We start from the raw sequence: 27500 nt of genomic DNA, 5'->3' as shown, positions 1-27500 counted from the left end.
ACACGCCTGCCTCCTGTTTCAATTACACCCCTGCACAGTGACCACTGAGTAGTGCACACTGTCAGCAGTACTCCGGGGTGTTTGTCCCTCGCTGGTGTTCGATGCAGTGGCTCAGAACATGCTCCGACAGCAATCACAGCTGAAGCTTGGTCTCTGTGTGGCACGCACAGGAACATGTGTTCATTAGAGTTCATTAGGTTCTGTCCCAGTCTCAGGAGGTTTGGAGGATCTTTATCACCGCTGCTGAACGGATCGAGCTCCTGAGTGGTGTTGTGTGAAGGAGATCCCAGTGTGTTCTTCTGAGTGTGTGAAGGAGGTCCACGTCTCTGTCCTGATGGTTCAGTCATGTCAATAACTCAAGTTTCTCCACTACCAAAGCTGTCCTCAGAAGAGTAGATAAAGATGGTCTGGACTGCTGAAACCCTCCCTGCTGCTCTAGAGCTGTGTTTGTGTTCATCCGTGAGTCAGCAGAATCACCTCAGGCAGTCCGTCTCATGAACACTTGACCATTGACGTAGCACAGAACACTATTTATTAGGGGTGTATTGGTACACATCACGGTTCGATACGTCACCATTGGAACATAAAGCCTATAATGTACACACTAAATAATAGTTTAGCATTTAAGAACATCGCAGATATGGAGATATTATGGAAGATTTGGATTTGTGCCGAATGAGAAGGATACACGCGCACAAAGCTCCATTTCACAAACAGCTTTACAGTAAACTCCATCGTCAGTCTGAGAGAGACGTGTTCAGAGTCACATGGTCACTGTCTAGTGGGCTTTTTCAAGTTCTTCTGCTGGCGGTCTGTTATCAAACAGCGTTGTGTTGCTGTGAGCGCCCCCTTCTGGATTGGGGGTGAATTGCCTGTATTCGTTGTAAGCCACATGTATCGTTCCACCCCTGCTATTATATTTGTACACAACATACTTGTACACACTTCTAATACCATCTTTTTGTGTTTTGTGTATTGTTGTTCCCCATTCACTTATTCTATTGTCGTTCTTTTTATTTTCTGTGTCTTGTCCTGTCTCTGTCATTCTGCGCTGTGGAGCTTCTGTCATCAAATCATATTCCTCATGTGTGTAAACATACCTGGCCATAAAGCTCTCGTTTTCTTATAATACATGTTTAATGTTCATTATTTGTGCCTTATCTGTACGCTGGAAGTTTCTTTAACCAAGACAGGTTTTTGATGCGTGTAAGCATTCTTGGTCCTGATTCTGAGATGATGTGCACGCGTCTTCAGGTGCTTGACTTTCTCTCCCAGTGTCTCTGTGTGTTAGTGTGTTGATTTTCTTCAGTTTTAGCTCTGTTCTGTGTTCTCTCTCGCGCTGTGTGAGCGTGCTCCCAGTCTTCTGGTGACCTGGCTGCAGTCAGTGTGTGCCGAAGCCACAGATCCAGGAGCATGTGTCAGCAGAACGGTCAGAGAGGGCTGTTCCTCCCGCTGTGGTGGTGTTGAATGGGCTGATTGTGGGTGATGTGGTAATCTGTGCCAGGTGGCCCTCGAGAGTCACCTGCTCCTCTCCAAACACACCTGATCCTCCTGGCCTCCCCTCAATCACTCGTTCTCCCCATCTATTGAGACCCGAGAGCTCTTGTGGGAACCGTTCATCTGACTGAACCGGTGGTCTTCGGTTTCACTGCCAGTCGTTTAGCTGCTGCTGTTATCTAAAGTGATCTATAACACACTTTACTTGTTGTTGCATTCGCTATTTTATCTTTTAATGTTGTTGGACCGTGGAGAGAGGACAGGGCAGCACTGGATCAGTGTCATATGATGTGATTTACATTTATTCTGTCTCTTTGGAGTGTTACAAGCTCTTGGCACAAAAAATAAGATCTGTAAAGTTGCAAAGACTAAAGTCTCAAACCCAAAGAGAGATTCTTTATAGAAGTTAAAGGGGGGGTGAAATGCTCGTTTTCACTCAATCTCCTGTTAATCTTGAGTACCTATAGAGTAGTACTGCATCCTTCATAACTCCAAAAAGTCTTTAGTTTTATTATATTCATAAGAGAAAGATAGTCTGTACTGATTTTTCCAGGAAAAACACGAGCGACTGGAGGCGTGACGTGTGGGCGGAGCTAAAGAATCACGAGCACCAGTAGGCTTTTGCGTTGAGAGCGTTTGGAAGCTGTGACATTACCGTGAGGAAAAAAACATCATCCAAAACAAACCATGGCTAACAGTCAGATTCAGCCGTTTATTTATGATCCAGAATCAGATCCAGAGGCTGAAACTGAACGAGAGGAGCAGCAGCAACGACTCACTCCGAGCGGGGCTCGAACCCGGGTCTCCGGCATGGGAGGGGACGCACTAACAAGGAGGCAGAGATATTTGAAGCAGTTTTACTCACCGCCTGCAGTTCCAACACACGATCGTGACCCTTTTTCGTTGGGACTGCATCATCCTTAAGAAATAAACGATGTGCAAATCCATCGTCAAACTGGGCCTTGTTTGTAAAACAAGCATCTTCGAAATGCAGGGAACAAACACAAACACTTGCACAACTCCGTTGATGTTCTGTAAAAATAAACTCCATCCACTGGTCCCTTAATGCTGTTTCTCTTTTGGTAATCTGTGCAGGGTTGTCTTGCCCTGGCAACCAAAAACACACTCCTTTTGTGACATTTGGTGACGCTCTCGCTCTGATCAGTGAAGTCTGTTGTGCTCTCAGTGCTCTGCTATACGGGAGCGCACTCTTCCGGCAGAAGTGCCTCAGGACACATATAAGGAAATTCCGCTCCATCTAACGTCACACAGAGCCATACTCGAAAAAAACTTTCCCAAACTTGTGACAAACCGGAAGAGGTTTTTTTGGAACAGAAATACTCCTTCAAACGTACAACTTAATTTTTGAAACTTTGTCCATGTTTAGCATTTAGCATCCAACTCTTTAACAGTGTAAAAAACTCAGTATGCATGAAATAGCATTTCACCCCCCCTTTAAGGGTCAACCACACCCCACTAAAACGCCTCGTTCTACCACACACCCACACACACACACGTGTGTGTGTGTTTGCTGGTGTTCTGACTGGGACACACACATCACAGTATATGATGAGAGGCGTAACATTTCCTTCACACACTTGAGGTGTTCAGCCAATCACTGGATAGCTGGCCAATCAGAGCACACCTCACTTTTCAGAACGATGAGCTTTACAAAAATCGAAGCGTTTCAGAAAGGCGGGGAATAGAGGAGAAACAATAGTGTACAGTATGTGGAAAATAATGTGTTTTTTAAACTTAAATCGCATAAACATTTCATTGCACCAAATACACAAAATAATGTTCTTTTTAGCAACTTTATATGACCCCTTTAATGTTAATGACATCATGTAATCAAAAGTGCTTGCTTTCCTGAATATCAGCATTACTACAAATGTAATAAGAACGAGCGCTGTGTGAACAAAAGCCAGAACTAATGCAGTAAAGAGTGTGTCATAGTGATGATGTGTGTAATCACACAACTCTTTTACCAGGTGTTTTGAAGGAAGATCGCGAAAGATGTTCATGATGAAGAAATATGTGCAAACTGTAATGAAGCAGAGATCAGTTAGTTCCTCACTCTCCGCGCTGACACTGAGATCGTTCACCAGCTTCAGTGAAAGTATAACGTGCCTAGTGTTTTCGACTCCAGGGTGTCCGCGGGGTTTTAAAAAGTATTAAAAAGTGATAAATCAAAATGGTCAAATTTAAGGCCATTAAAAGTGTTAAATGTGGTCTCAGAGGTATTATTTATTTCCAAATTAGGTATTATTTTTTCCAGACTATCAGGTGTCTTATTCTGATTGAAATTCTATCTGCGTTCGTGTTAGTTCGTTTATATGGGCTTTAGCATATCTGGGCACATAATCAAAGATCTTCCGTCTCCGTCTCATGCTGACGTCATATTCAGTGGTCGTTCGGCATCATCTCAGAACACTGCGCGCTCAACAGAAGTGGCTGGCTTACGTTTTATTTTAGACTTGCTTCAAGGCATATCTTCAATGACTGGACAACCATCGTCGTCTTCTTGGACAAATGCAAGTTTTCTAATAGCTGGGTTAACGACCGGTAGTACCGAGGTCCCGTTCAAACCCGGTTCTTGACGCATACAACGCTATGATTTCCGCGAAGCAGAAAACGAGTACGGAATCTCAAAATCCAGTCATGTAAATGAAACTTACATTTTAATATGGACAGTCATGGAATTTGTGAAAGCATAAATTAATCAAATCAAATCTCCATATGGACCAGTATCTGTAAATGTTAAGCCGCAAAAGTTGTTTGAAATATGAATCTGTGTTCTGCGCGTCTCTGTGTGAATTAATGAATGGCAGAGACGTGCAGGTTTATTTACTACATAGACTGAAGCGCATGACGCTTGCATTAATTTCAGCATCTGTTGTCTTCTCCTGTCAAAATAATCGAGTTAATTTAGAATTATTCATATTCATTTTCGAAAAAGCAGAAGACATACCGGTTTCTCCGGTAGTGGGTGGAGCTAATGGGCAAATAGAAATTTCAAAATGACAAATATGCATTCATTAGGCCTAAAAGAAAATTTTTACATAAGGGCATTGTGCTAGAAATATTACTATTATTTAGTAAAACGTATGTGATACTGCTACCACTGTTGCAAAAAAATAAAAAACTTTATTTAAAAAAAAAAAAAATCTCAATATTTCTCCCATGTTTTAATTTTAATAGCAAATCCCCTTTATTTACCAAAAATAAAATGTGTTTAAATTTGATAAATTAAAAGACAAATTAAATTTGGGTGAAACTTGTTTACTGTTTTTCATAATTATATAACTTGTAGAAAAACTTTAAACACAATTCTAAATAAGTATAAAGAATGGCATTGGTTTTATTTTTAGTGCTAAAAAGTTATTTTTTTTTTATTACCAAATTTTTGTGTTTTGCTTTGTTACCGAAATTGGTACCGAGAATCGTGGATTTTCACTGGTATCGGTACCGAATACTGAAATATTGGTACCGTGACAACACTAACAGGCAGGCTTATTGTTCGGTCTATCCATTTTCTCCATTGCACATTTTATGGTATTTGTTTTATTTTTATTTACTAAGTGAAATAAATGTGCAATATGCTGTCAACATCAGTCTCTAAATCTATTATTTTTTGTATGTTATATATGTCAAAATCTGTGTAAATAATAGAAAGGTCGCTGATTAACACTTGCAATTCAGTGTCGTGATGGTTTTAAAAAATATTCTGAAGGTAGTGAAAAAGGTATTAAAAAGTAGTAAATTTAACTTAAGGATTGCTGTATATACCCTGGACTCCTACATTACACGTCACGCCCTGATGTCACGTGTCGTTACAGGTTGAGTGTGAACACACACACAGATTCCAGGTAATCACTGGCAGTGTGAACAAAATCTAGCGACCCGCGAACAATTGCTGGGACACATTACCCGTGTATTTTCAGGAATCTCAGTGTGTAAGGGGCTCATCTGTGAGAGGGATCCTGATCACCGCGGGGCCTCACAGGGTCTGAAGTGTCAGACCGGCCCCTGGCCCCTGTGCGCTCACATTTCAGCTGCTTCTGCGTGAAAACACAGCATGAGGATTAGTTGTGTCGTGAGGTCAAGAGGTCAACAGCACAGGCGACCTCAGGGTCTGCTGCATTTTGTGAGGGGCCAAGTCAAGAGGGTCCTTCATTTCTAAAGCACTTTATACAAAAGAGCTGGTTTCAGAGCAGCTTCTCCAAAAAGTGAATTAACAGAATCTGTGGTGCAGACAAACACAAACCCTGCTTTAGTAACGCAATAGTGTCATTACTTCTCTCCAGTCAGTTTAATAAGTGTAATTCATCTGTGTCCTCCAGCAGGGGTCAGCAGTGTCTCACACTGACGGCTTCATCTCTCTCTCTCTCTCTCTCTCTCTGTCTCTGTGTCTCTCTCTCTCTGTCTCTCTCTCTCTCTCTCTCTGTGTCTCTCTCTCTGTCTCTGTCTCTCTCTGTCTCTGTCTCTCTCTCTCTCTCTCTCTCTCTCTCTCTCTCTCTCTCTCTCCATCAGTTCAGGGCCGTTGAGGTTGGTATTACACACTTCTGCTCTCTAAACTCTCATCTGCACCTCATTTCTCAGTTCTGCGGCTCATCTGCACGTCTGCTCTCTCTTATATCATACTTTTTTTGTTGTTGTTCCTCTTGTGTTTGTGAGGTTGGCTCTTATTCTTTATTTCATATTCAGTAGTACATACCTTAAACAGGAATGCAATTTTATTTATAATAGCAAGCAGTACATGGTAATGTAGAATGTTTATTAAGTATCATGCATATTTAATACAGCACATGAGTGTGGCTGTTCAGCAGTTACACACACACACACACACACACACACACACACACAAATGGAAAAAATCTGTGTCTGTGTTACTGTGTGAGTGTTTGTATGTGAGAAGCGTGTGCAGGATGTGTGCATCATTAGAGGGAATCCCGTTCACTCGTGTGTTTGTTTACTCAAGTGTTTGTTTACATTGGGGTTGTGTGTGTGTGTGTGTGTGTGTGTGTGTGTGTTCTCTCTCACTTTGAGAAGCCTGTGTAAAATGCTGCATGCTGATTTGGAGAGGATGATGTTAATGTGATTTAGCGCCGCCCATCATGGATGTGTGAACTAGATCTTCAGACACACACACACACACACACACAGGAGCACATCTCTCTCTGGATGACAGTGTGATCAGACTCCGTGTGGCCGCTCACATCAGTGTAGTTCAGTGGACACACACAGTCTGTGTTGAGGTTTGAGTTTGTGCCACAAGGAAAGAATTGTGGTGAATAGCTATTTTATGTATTTCTTTAAACCGCAGCCATCAGTTGTCTGTAAGTGAGCAACTCGGACCTTCTGCTCAGCATCTCCTTTCATGCCCAGAGAAGAAAGAGTTTCATACAGGTGAGGAGTGACATGAGGAAGAGTAGATGACCGCTTTCATTTGTCCATGATCTTCTCTTTCATGTCTCCATTTGTGCATGTGATCATATAGATGATCCGCACTAAATAATGAATAGCAATAATAACAATAATACTCTTGAAGTATTCCACATTTAAAATTTAGGGTTGATGTTTTTAAAGGTTTTATTTATTAATTCTTCTGCCCGTGTGATTGTGATAGTCATGACTGTCCTGAGACGTGGTCAGATGTGTTCAGAAGCCTCAGAACACTGCTCAGTTTCATCAAGATCAGAGGTAACTAACCCTGCTCCTAGCGATCGACTGTCCTGCAAAGTTCAGCTCCAATCCTAATCAAACACCTCTGAAGCAACTAAATAAGGTCTTCAGGATCACTCAAAAATTAAAGGCAGGTGTGTTTGAATAGGATTGGAGCTAAACTTTGCAGGACAGTCGATCGCCAGGAGCATGGCTGGTTACCCCTGATCTAGAGTTACAGACGGATCACACACACAATCATTTAGAAGGAGAATCATAGGCCCTCAAACCAGGGTCACCTTTCACACTTAATCTAGTACACTAACCCCTGAGCAGCTCATAAACACACTCAGGTGTGAGTGATCCGGAAGCCCTCGACCTGCGGTGTTAGCACTGGGTCCAGAAACACAGCCGTCTCCTCACGGCTGTGTGAGAACTCTGCTGGAGCCCTGAAGACCTGATGTGTTTCGCTTCATCAGAAAACCACCCCGAGTCCTTCAGCAAACAACAGCTCTGTCTGTCTGTGAGAGACACTGATGTGTGACAGCCGTGTGTTTGTCCCAAAGCTGATGTTCACGGCTCTCTGCGTGTCTCTGGATTCATGATCTGAGGCCTTCAGGATTCTCTATATGCCTGTGAGAGCCTCCCTCACATCACTGGACATGCATACGTGTTTCACCCATCCACAGTTACCAATAAATCCAGGCTTTCTTGTTCCCATTCCACAAAAATTTATTGATTTGATTGATTGATTGAAAAAATTTAAATTTTGGCACCTTCAACTCATCTGCATTGTTTGGTCTCTTGTTTCTCATTTCCTCTAAATACTAATACTCCATAGATTCTCTCTGGGGTTCAGGTCTGGTGACCAACACCATGGTCATTTAACCAACTTTTGGTGCTTTTGGCAGTGTGGGCAGGTGCCAAATCCTGCTGGAAAATGAAATCAGCATCTTCAAAAAGCTGGTCAGCAGAAGGAAGCATGAAGTGTTCCAAAATTTCTTGGTAAACAGGTGCAGTGACTTCTTAACAGTCCAGTTCTTCTTCTCCTCAGCCCAGGTGAGACTCCTCTGATGTTGTCTGCGGTTCAGTAAATCTCTTGACACGTCTGTGTGTGGTGCTCTTGATGTCTTGACCCCAGCCTCCGTCCATTCCTTGTGAAGTTCACTCAAATTCTTGAATTCATTTTGCTTGACAATCCTCATTAGGCTGCAGTTCTCTCGATTGGTGGTGCATCTTTTTTTTTCCACACTTTTTCCTTCCAGTCAACTTTCTGTTAACATGCTTGGATACAGCACTCTGTGAACAGCTTCTTTGGCAATGAATGTTTGTGTCTTACCCTCCCTGTGAAGGGTGTCAATGATTGTCTTCTAGACAACTGTCAGATCAGCAGTCTTCCCCATGATTGTGTAGCCTAGGGAACCAAACTAAGGCCCCGTCCACACGGAGATGCGTTTCTGTGAATACGCACAAATTTTTATCAGAAAGGCGTTTCGTCCACACGGTTCCGGCGTTTTCGTAAGGTGAAACCGATATTTTTTGAAACCGGGTCTCAGAGTGGATACATTTGAAAACGCCGTCTTTGCGTTTTCGTCAGGATGGCTAATCCGTATATTTTCTGAAACGATGACGTCATCAGCCCACGTCTCCCCCCTAGTCAGACAGCTCTACGTCACGTAACAGCAACAAAAACATGAACAAACACTGAACGATTGTCTTTTTATTAACTAACATTAACACTGATTAATAAATAAAAAAAGGAAAACCAAGGAAACAGAACCGGAGCACACAACGTTTTGACGTTCAAAACGTTGTGTGCTCCGGTTCTGTTTCCTTGGTCCGAGCTAGACCTTGGTTTTCATCTTTTGAATATTGGGTCCTGTTCTGTGAGCACCAACCAGGCTGAAGCGCAAGTGACTCCCTTCTACAGATTAATAAATGTATTGTTCCATGTTCATTTGTGTACCACGCGCAAGGTTTATTAGCATAGTCCAAGTCTTCTTCTCTGTTTTTAGTGTATCTCTGTGGCAGAATTACAGCGCCACATACTGGTCTGGCATGTATACTACATCATTATCCGGTTTCGTGTGGACGCGGATATTTCTTGAGACGAGGAAAAAAAGATCGGATTGGGGTAAGCTCCTTCTCCGTGTGGACGGGGCCAGAGAGACCATTTAAAGGCTCAGGAAACCTTTGCAGGTGTTTTGAGTTGATTAGCTGATTGGAATGTCTAATTTGTTGAGACAGTGAATTAATGGGCTTTTGTTAAATGTGAGCCAAAATCATAACAATTAAAAGAACCAAAGACTTTAACTAAAGTCTGTGTGCATTGAATTAATCTAATACATGAGTTTCACAATTTGAGTTGAATTACTGAAATAAATTCTCTTTTCCATGACATTCTAATTTGAGATTCACCTGTAGTGAATATTGCTGGATATCAGAGAGACATCAGACTTCATTAAAACCACTTTTAATTGAAGATGCTTCTCATAATTGACATTAAGAAGTCTTACAGAAATCTTACAGACTCTGTGAAATCAACCTGAGAGCTTTGTGTTGATGTCTATCGCCGAGCTGTACATACACCGCTACATGATGACAACATTAATTTCAGCATATGCACAGACTTCAAACTCTTTTAGAATACGTATGCATATAATGATCATGACTTCTCCCACACTAGACATTTTGTCCAGTCTGATGTTCACCTGATGGCTCTTATTCTTTATATCATATTCGGTAGTACATACATTAAACAGGAAAGCAATGTTATTTATAATGATGCTGTTGGTTATATTAAGAGAGAGTGTGTGGCTTGTAGGACAGCACTGCTCATTCCTTAGACCTGTCTGTGTTTAGTTCTGTCCTCTGGGGGTTTGCCATTATAAAAACAGGGCTGTAGCAGAAGAGGAAGTGGGATATTTGTGTAGTGTGAAGGTAAATTAATCTTTCCATTCATTGGGTGAGCATCTTTTGTCCCAGAGCTGTTTTTCTGGCCTCGTCCCTGCAAACAGCCTGTAGTCTTTCACAGAGCCCCGCTGCAGGCGTCAAACACACAACCTGTGATGAAAAAACACCTCAAAGACACAAGTCTTCTGAATGAAAAGGAAAAATGTTTTTAAAATTCTCAGAGCGAGGCGAGCAGGACCTGGCCTTGGCTCAAACAAAAGCACAGTGCGGTTTACTCCATCTGACGCTTGGTAAATGCAGTCGCACAAAAGCACGGGTCACTGTCTGATGGAAATGCCAGTGAATCCGTGTTTGGGTTTGAAGGCATTAAGTGGAAACAAATCAATGCTCTTAAGAGACAAATATCAGTCCTGATGCCGTGACTGCATCTTTTCCTCACAAGGTTTGTAACACACAAATGTCTGCTTGATAATCATGTGCATTAGATTTCACTTCTTTTCCTCTGATCTCTGTGCAGGATGTAAACCGCATGACTATTACTGGGACTAAACATGAGTAGCTTTCTGTTAATTTATCTGACATGGACATTTGTGTGTTGACCCTTGACCTGACGGATGATTCTGTCCACAGCAGAGACTGGACGACATCCATTCTCATCCACACACACAAGTAGATAAAGAGAAAAGCATCATTTAAAGCAGAAGTCCCATTGTTACCCTGCAGAGATCAGGAGCGCCTGAAGTGACATCAGATGCCCCTCATTAGGTTGACTTTTATTTTTGAGTCAGACATTTTAAGGTAATCCACTGAGTTAAACAGTACAAAAGTAAATTCATACCATGTAAACTCTCTTTACTCTGTGTTCAGTGGTCATGACCGAGGCTACAGCACTCATAGACTGAAATGTTCCTGTCAGACAGGCTTTACATGTTTGTTTAGCTCTGTGCACCTTTTGTGAGGGGATCCGAGAGGCTCCGGCTGATCATGAGGGGCATTAGACCCAGCTAAAGCAGCTTGGGTTCTGGAGCGGTTTCCGACAGCAGGCTCTTCAGGGAGTGTTTGAGAACAGGAGCTGTCTGACATTTCATCTTCTCTCCAGCTGTGGTAAATGTCACTTCATGTCTGGAGAAAGATGTTTGCTTGACTGGGTCGCCTCTCGCTGGATTGAGAGACGAGGCAGTGCTCGAGCGCTGGACCTCTGTGTCTGCTGTCCCTAATGTGGCCTGAAACCACTGCGACACCTCGTCATTCTCTTGGAAAGGGTCTTAGTGTTCATGTACGCAGGCTTCTGTTCTGGTCACTGTGCTAAAAGCCCCGGTCAGCAGAACCCAAAGATGCATTACGTGCTGCTGAAGGCTTTTGCTGGAGTCCAGATGAAGCCAGTTATCCGTGGTCTTGTGCGGTCACACAGGTGCATGCACACGTTTGGTGAAACAGGTGGAGAGTGGCTCAGACGCGGGGCTGATTGAAGCTGTGGGGGTCCTGCAGACGGGCTTTTACTGCGGCATCAGAGCCACGAGGAGACCACCTCCAGACAATCTCCGTCCAGCGAGGTTTCACAGACCTGTCTGCCATCTTCATGCTCCAACACCTTCCATTTAAACCTATTAGCGAGTACACTGAGGAGAAAACAACTCAAGTGTGTGTGTGTGTGTGTGTGTGGAGGTCATGTGTGTGTGCCCCGATCAATAATTTAACAGAGCGACATATTTCACATTTTGAAGAGCTCCCTGGTGTTTTGATGGCTGGACACACAGTTTAGAATTGGTGATAAATCCTGAGGGCTGTCTGCAGAGATGAGAGTAAAAACCATGACGAAGATATCAAGAGCTCACCTAAAAGACAAAAAGAGGCGAGAAACTCCCTGAGAAGAGGCCTAGAAAGAGAGCAAATAGAGCCAAACACATGAGGTCAAAGTGCGTAATACAAATGCCATAAAGTGCGAGTGTCTAGCGGATGAAGTAATCGAATGAACCCTCTCACAGAGTCAACACTACAGATAAAAACAATATTAAACTGCAGAAGTGAAGTCAGACGCCTCTGTTATCTCTCATTAGATGGGCGGCTCGTGTGGAGGCGGACCAGCTCTTTGACAGCTGATACTAAACATCAACACATGATTTAATCAGAGCTGATTTGGATGTGTAGTCTCCTCTCATAGCCAAACGCTCGGTCTCAGACATGGTCAGACCTACTAATGAAGGAAGAGCCATCATCCACATCATCTCAGCTCCTGCCTCAGGACCTGATCTCATGAATTAAGATGATAGATAGAGCAGATCGAAATATTTAGTGTACCTGAATACCGTGATCAGCATCATGGAGCTATGCACATCTGAATGTGTTGTTGAATTGCAGGGAGACTTCAGGTACATCTTTGAGCTGAAGGTGAACAGAAGAGGCTGGGAATCCCTGGATTAAAGAATTAAGACCAGGATGAAGGAATGGTTGAACTTAATAAATAATGCTAATGTGGTTGCCTGGAGCCCCTGAAATCATTAAAGATCTCATTAAAGATAACGAACAGACACAATAAGATTCTGAAAGTGCTGTGATTACTTTGCTTGTAGAAAGTGACAGACCAAAATCATCACTGCAGCACAGTTGCATTTTTCCAGTATCTAAAGAGAATGGCTTGTCCTTAAGCACAGGGCTTTTCTCTGGATAATCACGCAGATTCCCTTCAGACCTCTGGCTCTTTCTCTTTTTCCTTGGTTCTGAGCTTCTCTCTGCTGGTGCTGTTGACATTATTCCTGAAAGTCTTCCTTTCCCTGTGTGTGAGCGAGAGACTAATCGGGCCAGAGGGGATGAGCGTCCCTCAGAAGGTCAGACGTAGCCCGAGCATCCCGGCCAGAAGCCTGAATAATTATGGATGTTGTGTTTGTGTGCTGGAGCCTGTGGTGTCAGTGAGTTTGACAGAGACGTTCCCAGGAACAGCTTGAGTAATGTGATCCTGGGCATTATTTCTGAGTCCTGTCGAGTCGCTTCACTCGAGGTCTTACTCTTAAAAGGGTCCTCTTATGCTCCTTTACAAAGTCTTGAGTTTGTAAAGTTTGGAGGGTGTACTAGAACATGTTCTCATGCTTGGTGGTTTGGAACACCTTATATTTCACAGAATTTACATCATTACAATACCTTTCTCCCCAGCCTGCCACAAACAGCTCCATTATTTCTGGGTTTGATGAAGGCCCGCCTTCCAGAAAACTAAATGTCTGTGATTGGTTATCTGTCCCAGTGCGTTGTGATTGGAGGACAGCTGAAATGCTGTTAAACAAAGCAGTAATTTCCATCGGCTCCAGGTTAAGGAAAGGATGACATCAATATTGCCATATCAATTTGAGCCGGATTCAGAGCCTGACAATATTGAGCAAGATGACTGATACGGATATTGCAAGATATATTAGACTGGTAATGTTACTGTTGGTGTTTTATTTATTAATTTTTATTTATTTTTATTTATTTATTATTTTTATTTTTTTCAATCATGTTTTAGATAGGATGTCAACAACCGCTTTAAAATAACTGCATTTCCTATGTACAGATAAGTGCATATGTATTATGGGTAACACTTTAGAATAGACAACACTTATTCACTATTAACTATGACTTTTCCCTGAATAAATCCCTAATTTGCTGCTTATTATATTAATAGTTAGTAAGGTAGTTAAGTTTGGGTCTTGGTAGGATTAGGAATGTAGAATAAGGTCATGTAGAACAAGGCATTAATATGTGTGTATGTGAATATGTGATTAATTAGAACTAATAAATGGTTAATATTCTAGTAATATGCATGCTAATAATCAACTAAATAAGAGACCCTAAAATAGTGTCACTGTATTATGTTTGATTTTTAACTATATAACAATATAACATGAATTGCAGTGAAACTGTTATACAGTTGAGTTTATTTATACCACAGTCCAGTAGTGACATATATATGCAAACTCATTCTCTGCCAGCAGGAGGCGCTGTTGGAGTGGCAGAAATAGAGGTTTCCACGGTAACGCTGTACACAAAGTAGCACTCTGCTCACAAATGCTGCTTTATCAGAAATTACAGGCAAGATGAAATGAAAATGACATCGTTTTCTGAAGACATTGCCCAGTATTGCACTGTTAGCAATTTATTGTAAAGAGAAGTTGTAATTGTAACATGCATACATTGATATTCAGGTGCATGTGTAATAACTAGAGAAATCTTGACTCTCAGCAGCACTTCTTTTTCATTGTCGTCTTGTCTGATGCACCATGACCTTGCCCTTCGTCACCCCCCAACCATTCCAATCTCAATAGGTTGGAATTATTTTAATTATAATCTAATGGGATGCTTTATGACATCACGAAGCCTGGAATACAATGCTGTAGTCCAAACTAGCGGTTTGTTGTAGTTCTTGAAAAGGGATTGTTTTTTTGTTAAATGAAATATCTCCCTTTGGACTACACACTGACTAAAATCAAAAAAAGAAAAAGCATAATAGGACTCCTTTAACATCTTTTTTAACAAAGACCTTCAGACTGCGGTAGAAGTGATCTCTGGTCATGTTTTGGTGGTTTTCTCTCACATCACTGCAGGTGTTTCCTGTGCTTATCTGCAGCATGTGTTACTGTAGTGCTGGAATGGGCAGTGTCTTTTACTGCGGCCTGCTGGGTAATATTAGACTCAGATGATCAATTTTAAAACATTTGAAAAGTAAGGATTGTTTGGAAATCCATATTTATAATTAAATCGAAAATCAGCACAAAAAACAGGGACACCACAAATGTACGTTCCTCAAATTTGAATGGAAAACTGCATAGTAAAGAAAACCTTTTGCCAAATACAGGACTGAAATGTTTGTGCTGAACTGTGGATTCTTAGGGGGTTTTGTTCTTAGGGTTTCCCCCTCTCTTCAGTTTAATTGTAAGGTCTTAAATGGTTCGAATAAATTTGGGGACGGAGAGACAAGAATTGCTGTGTAGATGAATCTGTTGATTAATCTTCAGAAGGCTGTGACTTGAGTGAATAGGAGCGCTGCATGTTTGAGAGTCAGACTTCTCAGTGTTCCGCTGTTGCCAGGGAAACCGCTGTGTTTCTGCTGTTCTGAAGCGCCTCCTGCTGGCGGAGATACAGCTGCTGCTTCAGGGGAACCAGTGGATCAACAACAAGATAATGACTTATATAAAAATTAAACAATTAAGACACTAAGATATGCATAATTTAATATACTAATTGCTTGATAATAATTGTTTCAATTTATATAATAATTGATGCTTTTGACTCATCTCTATTCTTAATCGCTTAAAGACTGATATGTGAAGTTTGTCTTAAAAAGGTCTTTAAAGGTCATAAATTTGATTTAAGGTTATACTGTGGTACCATTTGGAGTAAATAATTGTATAATAAGCCCTTTTTAACTGTCCTCTTGGGTTAATTAGAGAATGTTCTGTAGGCCACAAATAAAAAGACCTATGTACATTTGTTTGTTGCAAATTTATAGACCATGCAAATTAAGCCGATGTAAAAGGTGTGTAGAGGTGGATTAGTAATCTGTCCCTGCTGTAGATGATGATGATGATGATGATGATGCATTTGCAGTTAGCGGCGCTTCAGCTCTCTTACTGATCAGACTCTTAGTATGAGAGCAGTTGTGCTCCTCAGAGTGATTCCTCACATCATCTGGTGTGTTGTGGTCATGGCACGCAGTTGTAGCAGTAGTTTCTGGATCTCACCGAAGCCCCCATCCCATCCCTCCCTCGCCCGCAGTAGGATTTGTGGAGGGGGGCTCGTCTCCTCCATCTGAAGCACACTAATCGTCCCCATTGTCCAGCCCAGCACTCGGCAGCTGCTGCTTTGTGCCTGCATCCCATTCACCGCTCAGTAAAGAACAGGCTCCAGGTAGTGAATAGTCAAGGGTGCAGCTAATTTACCCCCCATCTCTCCCTATGGCTTTGGGGGAGGAGAGCCAGCTCCCACAATGCTTTGCATGCAGCAGCTGAAGCAAGAGGCTCAGTCATTATCTGTCTCTCTCTCTTTCTGTCGAAGCCGGGGAGAAATCCTATTAGGCTTCTATTTCTCACCTCTGTTGGAAGAGGCCAGGCTTTTGTCAGGACTTCTGATGTGAAGAGCTTGAGACGGAGTCACCTCAAAGCCTTGAGTGCTTCTGGACTGAAACGTTCAGGCAGACATTAGTCCAGAGTAAAGGAAGAATATAGAGCAGAAGTATCAGTCCATGTCACTCCGGTTACTCTGAATATAGTGAACATTCACACAGTTATGATGGTGAGATATCAGCATTCTCTTGACTCCACGAAACGGTGTGACTAATGTTTTTAACGCTGTGTTTGGATATTTAGGAGTTCATGCACCAGAGCCAAGTCATGTTGAAACCACATATAATCAGCTGAGCCCTAATAAAACAAGATCCCTAATAACAGCAGAACAGTAGGATCAGTGAAGTTGAAATGTGTTGTGAATCTTTGTTGGATATCTTATATATATATATATATATGTATGTGTGTGTGTGTGTGTGTGTGTATATATATATATATATATATATATATATATGTGTGTGTGTGTGTGTGTGTGTGTGTATATATATATATGTGTGTATGTATTTTTAATACTGAATATTTGTCTTAGTATCACATTTTGGGCCCTATCTTGCACCCAGCGCAATTTACTTTGTACACCGACGCATGTGTTATTCCTATTTTGCACCCGCACAAAGCGCGCTTTTCCCTCCACAGAAGCACGTCGCTAAACTAGTGAATGAACTTGCGCTCCCTGGGCGGTTCAGCGTAAAAAAGGAGGCGTGTTCCGGCGCAAACAATCCCTGGTGCTATTTTGCTGTTCCATTAAACAATTCCGCCACTGACCAGAAAAAACCTAGTCTAAAGTCAGTGGCGCGTTGCGCGTTGTTCATTATGCTATTTTAGGGGCGCATGCTTGACCATAATGTATAGCGTGCACAACGCGCACACAGGGCCAGATTAACACTTTGTTGTAACCTGGGCAACAATATTCAAGGGCCCCATCATCACGACCCCAGGATCACTATAATATGGTCATATACAGATTATTACTGTAATATACAGTAAATATACTCAATACTTCAAATTCTAACTGTCATCAGGTGTATTTTGATTCACAAATATTTAAATGCTCATAGAACTACAAATGCACTACTATGTCCCCTATCAAAGACATTCACTCACATATGATGCTATGAAAACAAAACACATCAGCATCTGTATAATCTGATAAAATTGACCAAATACATTGAGAGGGAGGGAAATATCCTCCATTTTCACAAAAATGAATAAATAAGCAACCACTTTCAAACCATCGTTTATTTAACAACATTTATTCCCAATAGAAATGTATTGAATTGATAGAGCTATAACAGAAGACCACAGACAACACATCAAGAAACAATTTGGTCCTTAGCTCATTTTAAGCAGAAATCCCCCTGACAGGGTGACCCTGTTTCCCCAGAATTCAACAAGGCAATCAAGTTATTAGTCCAACACAAACAATTTGAAATCTGCCAGTTATCCCTCCACAACAATTTACAGCATTTTAATGAAGCTGGCACCTCAAGAAAAAAGCTCATTTTAACTTGTTTTAAAATAGAACAACAACATATCACAGCACAATTAACCAGTTAAACATTTTAGTGCTACATAAACATTTAGATATCTGTCAATTTCTCTGAAGAAGACAAGACAGAAATAAATGCTACATAATCTGGCAAAACACACAATTTAAGTCCTAAATAATGACAAAGTGCATGTTTGAATTTGAAATGCTCTTCGCTCTCTGGGCTGTAAACATAAGCTTGCGGTGTAGAAAAGTCCTGGCTAGCTGAGTTGTCCTCGTCGTTGACGGAAGCAGACTTAACAGAACTGTCGGCAACATTAACAGGAGTGAAGGAATTGCCTATTTTAGGTATATACTTTAAATTTTCTACGTTTCTGATGTCCTTTCCTTTTTTAATTTCTGCTTCGCGCTCCCACTTAGCTTCTCCATGTCAGATTTTTTTTCTGATGTAGCAACGCCTGACGTAACCCGCTCTGCGTAACATTTGACCCACCTCATGCGGACTGACCAATGAGGAGAGGGTCTTATCTTGAGGCTCTCTCTTCATTGGTCAGTCCGCATGAGACTGACTCTCAGCCGCTCAAAGTCTTAGGCAGCGCAGCGTCTCTCTGTGCAGCGCGCAAAAGCCCGTGTTGACAGTTTGTTTAATATAAAGCGGGAGTCGGGAGATTACCCGATACAGTATTTTGCGCGTGCCCTTGCTGCCCTGGGCCCTTTAGAGGTCTTGGGCCCCTGGGCAATTGCCCAGTTGCCCGTATGGTTAATCCGGCCCTGCGTGCATACACTTTGCTCATGTAATCTACACAGATGCAACAGTTATTTTTGCAAATCATAAATTGTTACACTAAAAAAATATTAACACATGAGATGACGGAAATCATGACGCTATTTTGGGTGAGTTTCTCCCATCCCCATACAACACAACGGTAACACTTTAGTGTATGGTCCAATTCACACTAAGTAGTTGCTTATTAGCATGTCTATTATTAACATATTGGCTGTTTATTAGTGCTTATAAAGTATATATAATGCATGACATCCATAATCCTACCCAATACCCTAAACTTAACAATTACCTTATAAACTATTAATAAGCAGCAAATAAGGAGTTAATTCAGGCAAATGTCATAGTTAATGGTTAGTTAATAGTGAGAATTGGACCCTAAAATAAAGTGTGACCAACACAACTTCTCTGTCTTTCACTGCTCTTACAAGAACATCAGTCTCCTCGGCTGTGAACCGCTCCTGGCGTGCGCCTGGTAAATACGCCATAATAATAGCAATCCATAATGGAACTTGCGCACCTGCTTTTAAAGGGAATGTTGGATGACGCTCTGATTGGTTTATGTCACGTTACGCCCAAACCACACCTATGAATAATGAAGCTGCTTCAGACCAACCCACTTTAGATTTGCACCGGGCGCAAGAGCCATTTATCCCGCCGGGAAAATAGCAACAGCGCCGAGACCCGCCCACAAACTTACTTGTGCTTCGCGCTTTGACACTTGCGTTTCAGTTCGTTAAAATAGGGCCCAATGAGTAACATTAAAATACAGCAGTGTAGTAGGCCTCACTATTCAGCTCTGCTAATAAGAATATTTATTATCGACAGCCACTATAACATTGTAAATACACAGTTAACATTAACACTGCACTGTGCTTGCTTACTAACAGCTAAAAAATAAAAATAAAAGACATTTGTTAAAATTTTATTCAAATGTGTTGTACCTAGAAGTAAAAAAAACAAACAAACAAAAAAAAAAAACATTGTACAGTACTTAAACGTAAAGCCCCCACTCTAATAAAGATTAAAATGAAAATGTGCTGTTTTAATATGAATGTATGTTTAATGTAGTGATTCCTCTACGTAACACTAGAGGGATATGACTTCTCTGATATGGCACTGTAAAAACCAACAATATAGTTTCACTAATAACTCCACGGTTATGTGATCGAATCAGAATTGTTTCTGCTGAATCCTTGCTTTATTTTATTTGTTATGTATTATTATTTCAGCAGATGGAGGCTGTAATGATGTTTCAACAGTGTGTTAAAGTCCAACAGAAACCGGTTCCAGCTTCAGTCAGATGTTCAGTGTCCGTTTCTTCAGCTGGTGTCTTAAAGCTAACTAATGCTAAAGCTAACAGTCACATCTCTGCTTCCATGCGTCTCCAGGTGGCTTTATCATTTTGAGCTTGATGAACTGAACAGATAATTCAGACTCCTGAATGAGAAGCGTTGTTTTGTTCAAACCAAGTAATGTCTGAATTCTATTTCCTTAAATGTCACGTCTGTCTAAACGTCTGCTCTTGGACACATGCATTGTGAAAATGATTTACAATTCAATTTCCTGCTGTACTGTGTGATGGCAAATTATGGAGGACATGGAGGGAATTAAACGTCTCAGAGTTGTGTTCTGTGACATCGACCCGGCCTCACACCTTCAGTCACAGAACACAGCCCCAAGCCAAAGCCTCTGTTAGCCGTTCTTTAGTGTGAGCGTGACACTAATGCAGATCAGGACTAGACTCTCCTCCAGACAGGACTGTTGGGTGGTGTTTGGTGGACGTCCTCTGCGCTGGAGGAATGGGTCAGCGATCAGGGATGCTCGGTCATCATGAATCCTCCACACACAGACGTCAGCGGCTCTGAATGGCTCTTTTGTTATTACTCCTAGTTTTGCTTTGTTTAATTGACTCATCGTGGCTCATCTATTACACTGCATATTACTAAACAGTTCTGAGATTCCTGATCGGCTGAGAAACATGTCAAGCCATTGCTAAATATCCAACATGGCACACGAGTTTAACCCCTTCACTGAATCACAGACACACCATCAGTGGGTTCCTCCGTTGTTCTGACCTCAGTGTTGTATTTCACTGAAGAAAGTCAGAATAACAGAGTTAATTTTCTTTGGGTGAAGAGATTATTATAACTGTTATGAAGTTCTTTGTTGCCCGTCAGCCGCACGGTTAAATCCCATCAGTGACTAATAAGATCTCTCATCTAATAAGAAGAAATAGAAGCACGCTGAAGGACATGCTCTGCGGCGTCACGCATACACACTCAGATTTGGGAAAAAATTGTATGCCAATTATCACAGCTCATTTTTATGCAAATTACATGGCCAGAGTGCATTTTTTAGCTAATGAATTGGCTTGTAACAGAGTAAATGGAATGGGACGGGGCCTGTGGGACATCTTGGGGTTTGTTGCGACAGCATCTGAGCTCAGAGGATGTGTAGAAACATGAGATGCTGAGGGGTGTGTGTGTGTGTGTGTGTGAGCAGTACAGTAGCATCCGTATAGAAGAAACTAAACCCAGTTCTCTTGTTTCTCCTCTGTCTAGACCAGTGTAAGGCTCGCAGGAGATTTCCATCATCTTTGTCCGTTTCAGAATATAATTTATTATACACAAACATCATGTAATATGAGACTGGAGTGACACGGGCCACTGCTTGGGTCCTTTTGAAAGCAGATCATATTCAGTTCCTCAAATACTTCATTAATAGACTGGAGTTATACTGGAGTCTCTGATCAGCTCTGGTTTTCCGGTGAGATCTCGGTGTTGTGTTGGTGAATTGTTGGCTCAGTGTGATCTCAGAAGTGTGTGTGTGTGTGTGTTTGAATGGACGAGCATCATGCACAGCTACAGCAGTGAGTCGTGAATGTTCTGCTTGTCTCTCTAGAGCTGGAACACTACACAGATGCCACGGTTCAGGACGAGCTCAGTACAGCAGGAAAAAAAATCTACTACGCTACTGTTACTTTTCATTTATACAGTAATACAAATTCATATTTTTTCCACCTATAAGTGAAAATACTAAATACTATTACATTGAGATTTATACATCATTCCATTGCTATATACAGTGGTTTGTTCGGAGGACAATATTTGTCTGAGATACAACTGTTTGAAAATCTGGAATCTCAGGGAGTAAAAAAAAAATCAAAACATTGAGAAAAACACCTTGTCCAAATGAAGTTGTATCAGTGCATATTACTAATCAAAATTAAGTTTTGATATATTTAGGGTAGGATATTTACTAACTAACTTCATGTAACATGATTTTAATTTAATATCCTAATGAATCTTGGCATAAAAGAATCTATATTTTTCTATAAATCTATATTTTTGACCCATTCAAAGCATGTTTGGCTATTGCTACAAATATATTCTGTGCTACTGATGACTGGTTTTGTGCTGCAGACACACACACACACACACACCTATTTCTCTCAAATATTGTTCTCAAATCTGTCTAAATCTGTGTTCGTGAGCACTTCTCCTTTGTGTTAATGCTCAATGGGTGACATGTTCGGTGAGTATGCTGGCCATGCAAGAACCGTTTTCAGCTTCCAGGAATGGTGTACAGATCCTTGCAGCATGGGGCCGTGCATTATCATGCTGCGACATGAGGTGTACTGTAAGTCTGTCTTTTATTGTGTCCAGTCTAAGACACACCTGTGCAATAATCCTGCTGTCTAATCATCATCTTGATATGCCACACCTGTGAGGTGGATTTATTATCTTGGCAAATGAGAAGTACTCACTAACACAGATTAAGAAAGATTTGTGAACAATATTTGAGAGAAATAGGCCTTTTGCGTTGCTGTGAGCGCCCCCTTCTGGATTGGGGGTGAATTGCCTGTATTTGTTGTAAGGGCTCGTGCACCGAACTGAGATGTTTGTTGTGTGTCGGTTCAGTACGAGTACATGTATGGATCCACTCCTAGTGTTTTAAGAGCCTCTTCCTCATCACTGGTAACCACAGACCCGCTGGATCAGAGGAGAGCTGGGAGTGTGTCGTACTGTAGACGGTGAACCGAGACATTTTGGATGTGTGTCTCATCTGACCCGTCTGTTTTAGGTCTTGGAGTCTGTTAACTGATGTGTGAAGTCATTAGGAAGAGTTTGAGCATGTGCAGTGTTGGTGTGCCTCCAGGAACAGGGTTGACCAAAGCACTAATGATGGCAAACACCACCCATCACAAACCTCCAGTCTGGACAGCAGTAAACCCTTCAGCCGGATTGGTTTTCCGTTACGGTGGTTATGCAGTGTTCCTGTGTGTTGGGAGCAGACACTGTTTGCACACCATCACTTTAGGAACATTTCATGATGGTAATTATTCACAGGCCAAGCTCCGCTTTAAACAAGTCTGTGTAAAACCCAATTAACCATTTATCTTTATCATCACTGGAAACTGTACTGAAGCGCTAAGTGTGTGGTGTATCACAACAGTTTAATGAGTTGGTTCATCTGATTCTTATGAAACCAGGTTAAGATAATAACCCTGGTGTCAGCTGGAGCTGTAGTGCGGTGGTGCTGGTCTGGTCATCTCTCTGACCCTGGGTTTCCCCGCAGCTGGACGGACTGACAGGGTTGAGTCCAGTGCTTCAGAGCAGGAAAGGCAGGGCAACTGTTTCCGGAAACGACACACATCCTCACGCTCTTTCCACACCGCCTCGTTTCCATCCCTCGCTCACATTCCCCTTCTTGATTGCTGGAAAAAGGAGCACAATGTATGTCACACATCCAGGGATAACCCAGGGTCTGGTGATGGAGAGGTGTGCTCATCCTGTTTTCACCTCACACCTGCTGCGTCACAGGGCTTGATGGACTCTGTTTTGTGAGGTTGTATGATTACATAGTCCCATGGTGCCATGACCCGGCCCAGATGAAGCAGAGATTCACGACTGTGTTATTGCACATGAGCTGTGACCCCTGTGTATGAGACATTAAACACGAGCTCGACGCAGGGATTGTGTGTTAGGAGACTAGTTGGGTCATGTTCTCCTCCTCTGTCCAGGATGCATTCGATCTAGAAACATGATTTGGCTCCTTCACTTTACAACCACATTTCACTGGAGGCAAAGCTGCTGAATCTGCGTGGACACAGGCTCTCTTTCACATTTACGTTTCATTAAGGCTTTGCTAATCATGTGTGTGCATGTGAAGCAGCATCCTGCTCAGGTTAGATTCAGGGTAATGAAATGATTGGCCGAACCTTGAGTGTTTCCCCTCTGACTGCTGATGCTCGGTCCAAGTCATCAGTCTGAAGTCTCTCAGTCATTATTTGCTGCTCTGGAGAACACATGGAGGCTGAGCTGCTGTAGTTTATCTCAGCGCTGTGCATGAATCTTGTTGTTCACTACACTTACAGGACAAGGTCTGTATGACAGCTCAGAATCCCGTCCTGTCTGTTTAGAAACTATGGTCATTTTACAGCTTTTTTTGTTTATTTTTTTTCAAATCCTAAGCCACTTTCTGTTCAGGTCAGATGACTGCTGGTGTTCACTTCTGTGTGTGATGAGGCTGATGGTGTTGTGTTTCAGAGGGCGTCTGTGAGATCTGGCTGACCAGCGAGGACACGGGTGCGTACGGCAGGGACATCGGCACAGACCTGCCCTCTCTGCTCTGGGAGCTGGTGAAGGAGATCCCCGAGGGAGCGATGCTGCGTTTGGGCATGACCAACCCTCCCTACATCCTGGAACATCTGGAGGTGCGTCCCCGTCCTCTTACTAACCGCTTGACTACCCATAGTGCACTTCACTCTTAAGCTCTTGCAGCAGATGAAACATTACTATCACACACTAGGGGCACAGCGTCTCACAAAAATGATGCTTCACACTCGAGTCATGTTTCAGTATAGAGTCAGTGTGGCAAGTGGAAAAATACTTTTTTTTTTGTTTTCTTTGCATTTATTTTTTAATTTGGTTTGCTGGGCATGGAACCAGATCAAATGTAAGATATAAGTTATGCACTGAGGAAAACTTTTTAAGCAGCACACGCATCTGACAGGAGGGCAAGCTGTGTTAAATGCTTAATTATAACAGAGGACCCATACTAAAGGTTTTCAATACAATTATGTGTACCATAACTCCTCTATGAGGCACATATGCTCTGTCTGACACTTTCAGACTGCTGTGTGTTTGGCCTTTCCTTCGATTTCAACTGTGTGTGTGTGTGTGTGTGTGTGCTACCTTCTTTCAGTCAGTGAACACACATGTTCTAGTAAAAGGGAAGTGATCACAGTGTCTGAGTAGTTTTAGTGTAGATAGATTGTTGTCCTCTTGTTTGTGTGAGCAGCCCTAAATTGACTCTTTTCTGATTATGGTCGATCTCTAGCACACAGAAGTGACTGTAGCATCGACTCATTCTAGAACAATACCCAGAATGCTGTGCGTTCCTCCTCTGAGCCCCAGATGCAGAGAAGTGCTGGGAGAAGCAGTTTTAATTTGCAGAGGGTTAATTGAGGTTCTCATTTTGTCCCCCGATGTATAGCTTACGTTTATGCACTGTTACATTCAAATTAAAAAGTGATGATTTTTTCCCCTAAATGAAGAGAAATAACAATTAAATGCTAATTAGAAACGAGGCGTGCTTGTATACGTGCTAGAGGACGGTTATTTCTTTTTATGTGCTAATTTGATTTCCGTTGTTGGACTATTGGTCCTGATTTCATTTCCACGTGCTCAGCAAGTGTGTTTAATTGCATGTCATTGCTCTGGTGCGTCTGTTTGTCTGACGGGAAGCAGCGGAGCACAAGTTCACGATCAGTGCTGCTCTTCTTTCTTCAAGAGACTGACGCTCTCCACTGACTTCTACACGAGCAGCAGACCGTGTAGTGTTCACTCAGCGGGCGTCTCTGTAAGAATGAGGTTTCTCAAGAGATCACGTCACATATACACAGAGGGGCTGAAATCACCAGCTCATGCTTCCATCTTCTTAATCATCACAGGGTGCTTTAGTTAACACTAGAAGTTTCCTCTTCTTATCAGAACACGTCCCCTGACTCTTCCAGATCTCCTCCATTTCCAGGCTCTGAAGTGTTTCTGCGAGTGGAGAGCTGTGTGTGATTCTGGAGGCTGCGCCGTCTCTTTCTGAAGAGTCTTCAGCAGCATTAGAGGTGTTTAGCAGAGCAGGTGTGTGATTAATGAAGCCTCTGTTCAGTGTTAGGAACGACAGAAGCACTGTCACACAGGACAGAACCGATCAGCGAGGTGTGAGAGAGAACAACACCTTCCTGACTCTTTCTGAAGAAAATGGTTCTCGAGCACTGATAATTGAGCTCTTACGCGCAGATGTCCTTTAGACAGGTGTGCAGATGTAGAAATGTATTCATATAGTGCTTGTGTTCAGGGTTTAGGAGTGATGCATGAACACTAATGAGAATAACACAGTGCTGAACGCTGGCCTCTTCGTTAGTTACGAATGATGAGGTTGTGTGACGGAGTCTGATGAACGGAGCGAGTGTGAGGAAGAGCTGCAGCTTTCACTTTAATGTGCTGCTGATGACACAAATCTCTCTTTGATGTCATCTTATTCCAGGAAGCAAAACTTGGCGGCCTGAAGATGTAGCTTTTCCGAAACCAGAGCGTATCGCTTCATTATGCAGTCATGACATCTGACCCGCCGGTTGACCCGTTGTACCAAACATGAACACAGTAAGAGTAGTGTCCACTCATCATGTGCTGGGATACATTAGCCTTCACATTTTTCCTTTTGAAGAGCCTTTTAATTGGTGGCCAGGATGTTTAATTCATGTGTGCTTCAGTGCGGCGGGTCACAGGAAGTCCTCACTGAAAGCCCTTCTGAGAGCGAGACGAGAGCGTGATCCACTGTAGTGCTCTCTCTCAGTGAAGCACCCTCGACGGTCAGCTAATGAAGGGACGACATGAAAACCATCTTCAGCGCACCTTGCTGACCAGAAGGAACAGACTCCAGATGATTAGCCTGATGAGCTTGTGTTTCAACGTCTCGCTTTCCTTCGCTCACCCTCTTTTTGGGAAAAATTCTCGCTAATTCTGCTTTTCAGGGCTGTTTACTGTACAGTAACCCAGAAATCAGATCTGGTCTAAAATGAAATTCAGGATCAAACACATAGATTGATTGAGACATGATTAATTTCAGTAAGACATTGATTCATGTTTATTTGGTTCTTTAACTAGCAGTAAAGAGAACCAGATGATCAGTTTAATAACATCATGTAGCTCATGTAGGCTTCTAGGGCCAGGTCTTAAAGTAACACAGTAAAGAATCATGCACCAGCGTCTGCTCAGGTCAGTAACCCCAGTCATGAACACACTGATAGTTATGCCTGACTAAACTGGGGCTAATTAAACCCTGATGCAAATGAGAGAAATGAGATGAAGGTGTGAGGGAAGTGAACGAGCGTCTCGCTGTCTGTCCTTGAGTCTAGAGATGTGTGAACATTCACAGTTCAGTTAAAGCTCAGGCTCTGGAGACTCGCACCATTTGTGTTTGGAGCGGCCGCTAATTTCTTCTCAAACACAGGCCATTTTCATAGAGTCTCTGGCGGTTCATTAATGTGTCCATTAGGGGCTTGATGAAGCATGGCATGGCCAGTAGATGAGACTCAGACGGTATCAGCTCGGTCATCAAACTAAGATTATATGAGAAGCATGCGGTGAGACTAGAAACAACACCAGGAATTACATCCAGCTCAAGAAGTTCAGGGAAATCTCATTCTTTTATTGTTGTGTGAGAAATTGTAATGATATTTATTGATTAATAATGTACTTCAGAATAATTTTTGTTCAAAACCAACACATATACACAGACTTCAATAATTGTATATGTTTTTAACTAGAGTTTAATGCAATAAAAGAATACTGCAGTCCAAATTATTATTCTCTACCAAAACATTTGGAAACACGTGACATTATTTCACACGATCTTCTCAGACAAACGCCTCGATTTATTTCCAGTTATTATGAAGCCCCTCCCTCAGAAACACACGATGGGCTGGGATTGGTCGGCTGGCTCAGTGTGTTGTGATTGGCTAAACCATCTTTTAATATACGGTTTTATCCTGATTAAAGCT

At 42.1% G+C, this 27500-nt stretch overlaps 1 protein-coding gene across 1 annotated transcript in view; it reads left to right on the top strand.

Moving 5' to 3' along the window:
- LOC113116593 (threonylcarbamoyladenosine tRNA methylthiotransferase-like) overlaps nt 1-27500 on the top strand; it is a 157639-nt gene that overhangs the window by 59284 nt on the left and 70855 nt on the right. The window contains exon 6 of the mRNA XM_026284832.1: nt 23989-24155. Coding sequence (XP_026140617.1) covers nt 23989-24155 — 167 coding nt within the window. The remainder of the gene's footprint in view (nt 1-23988; nt 24156-27500) is intronic.

This window comes from Carassius auratus, chromosome 16, assembly GCF_003368295.1.
Source record: "Carassius auratus strain Wakin chromosome 16, ASM336829v1, whole genome shotgun sequence".
Classification (NCBI taxonomy): domain Eukaryota; kingdom Metazoa; phylum Chordata; class Actinopteri; order Cypriniformes; family Cyprinidae; genus Carassius; species Carassius auratus.
This window is presented reverse-complemented; position numbering and strand designations above follow the sequence as displayed.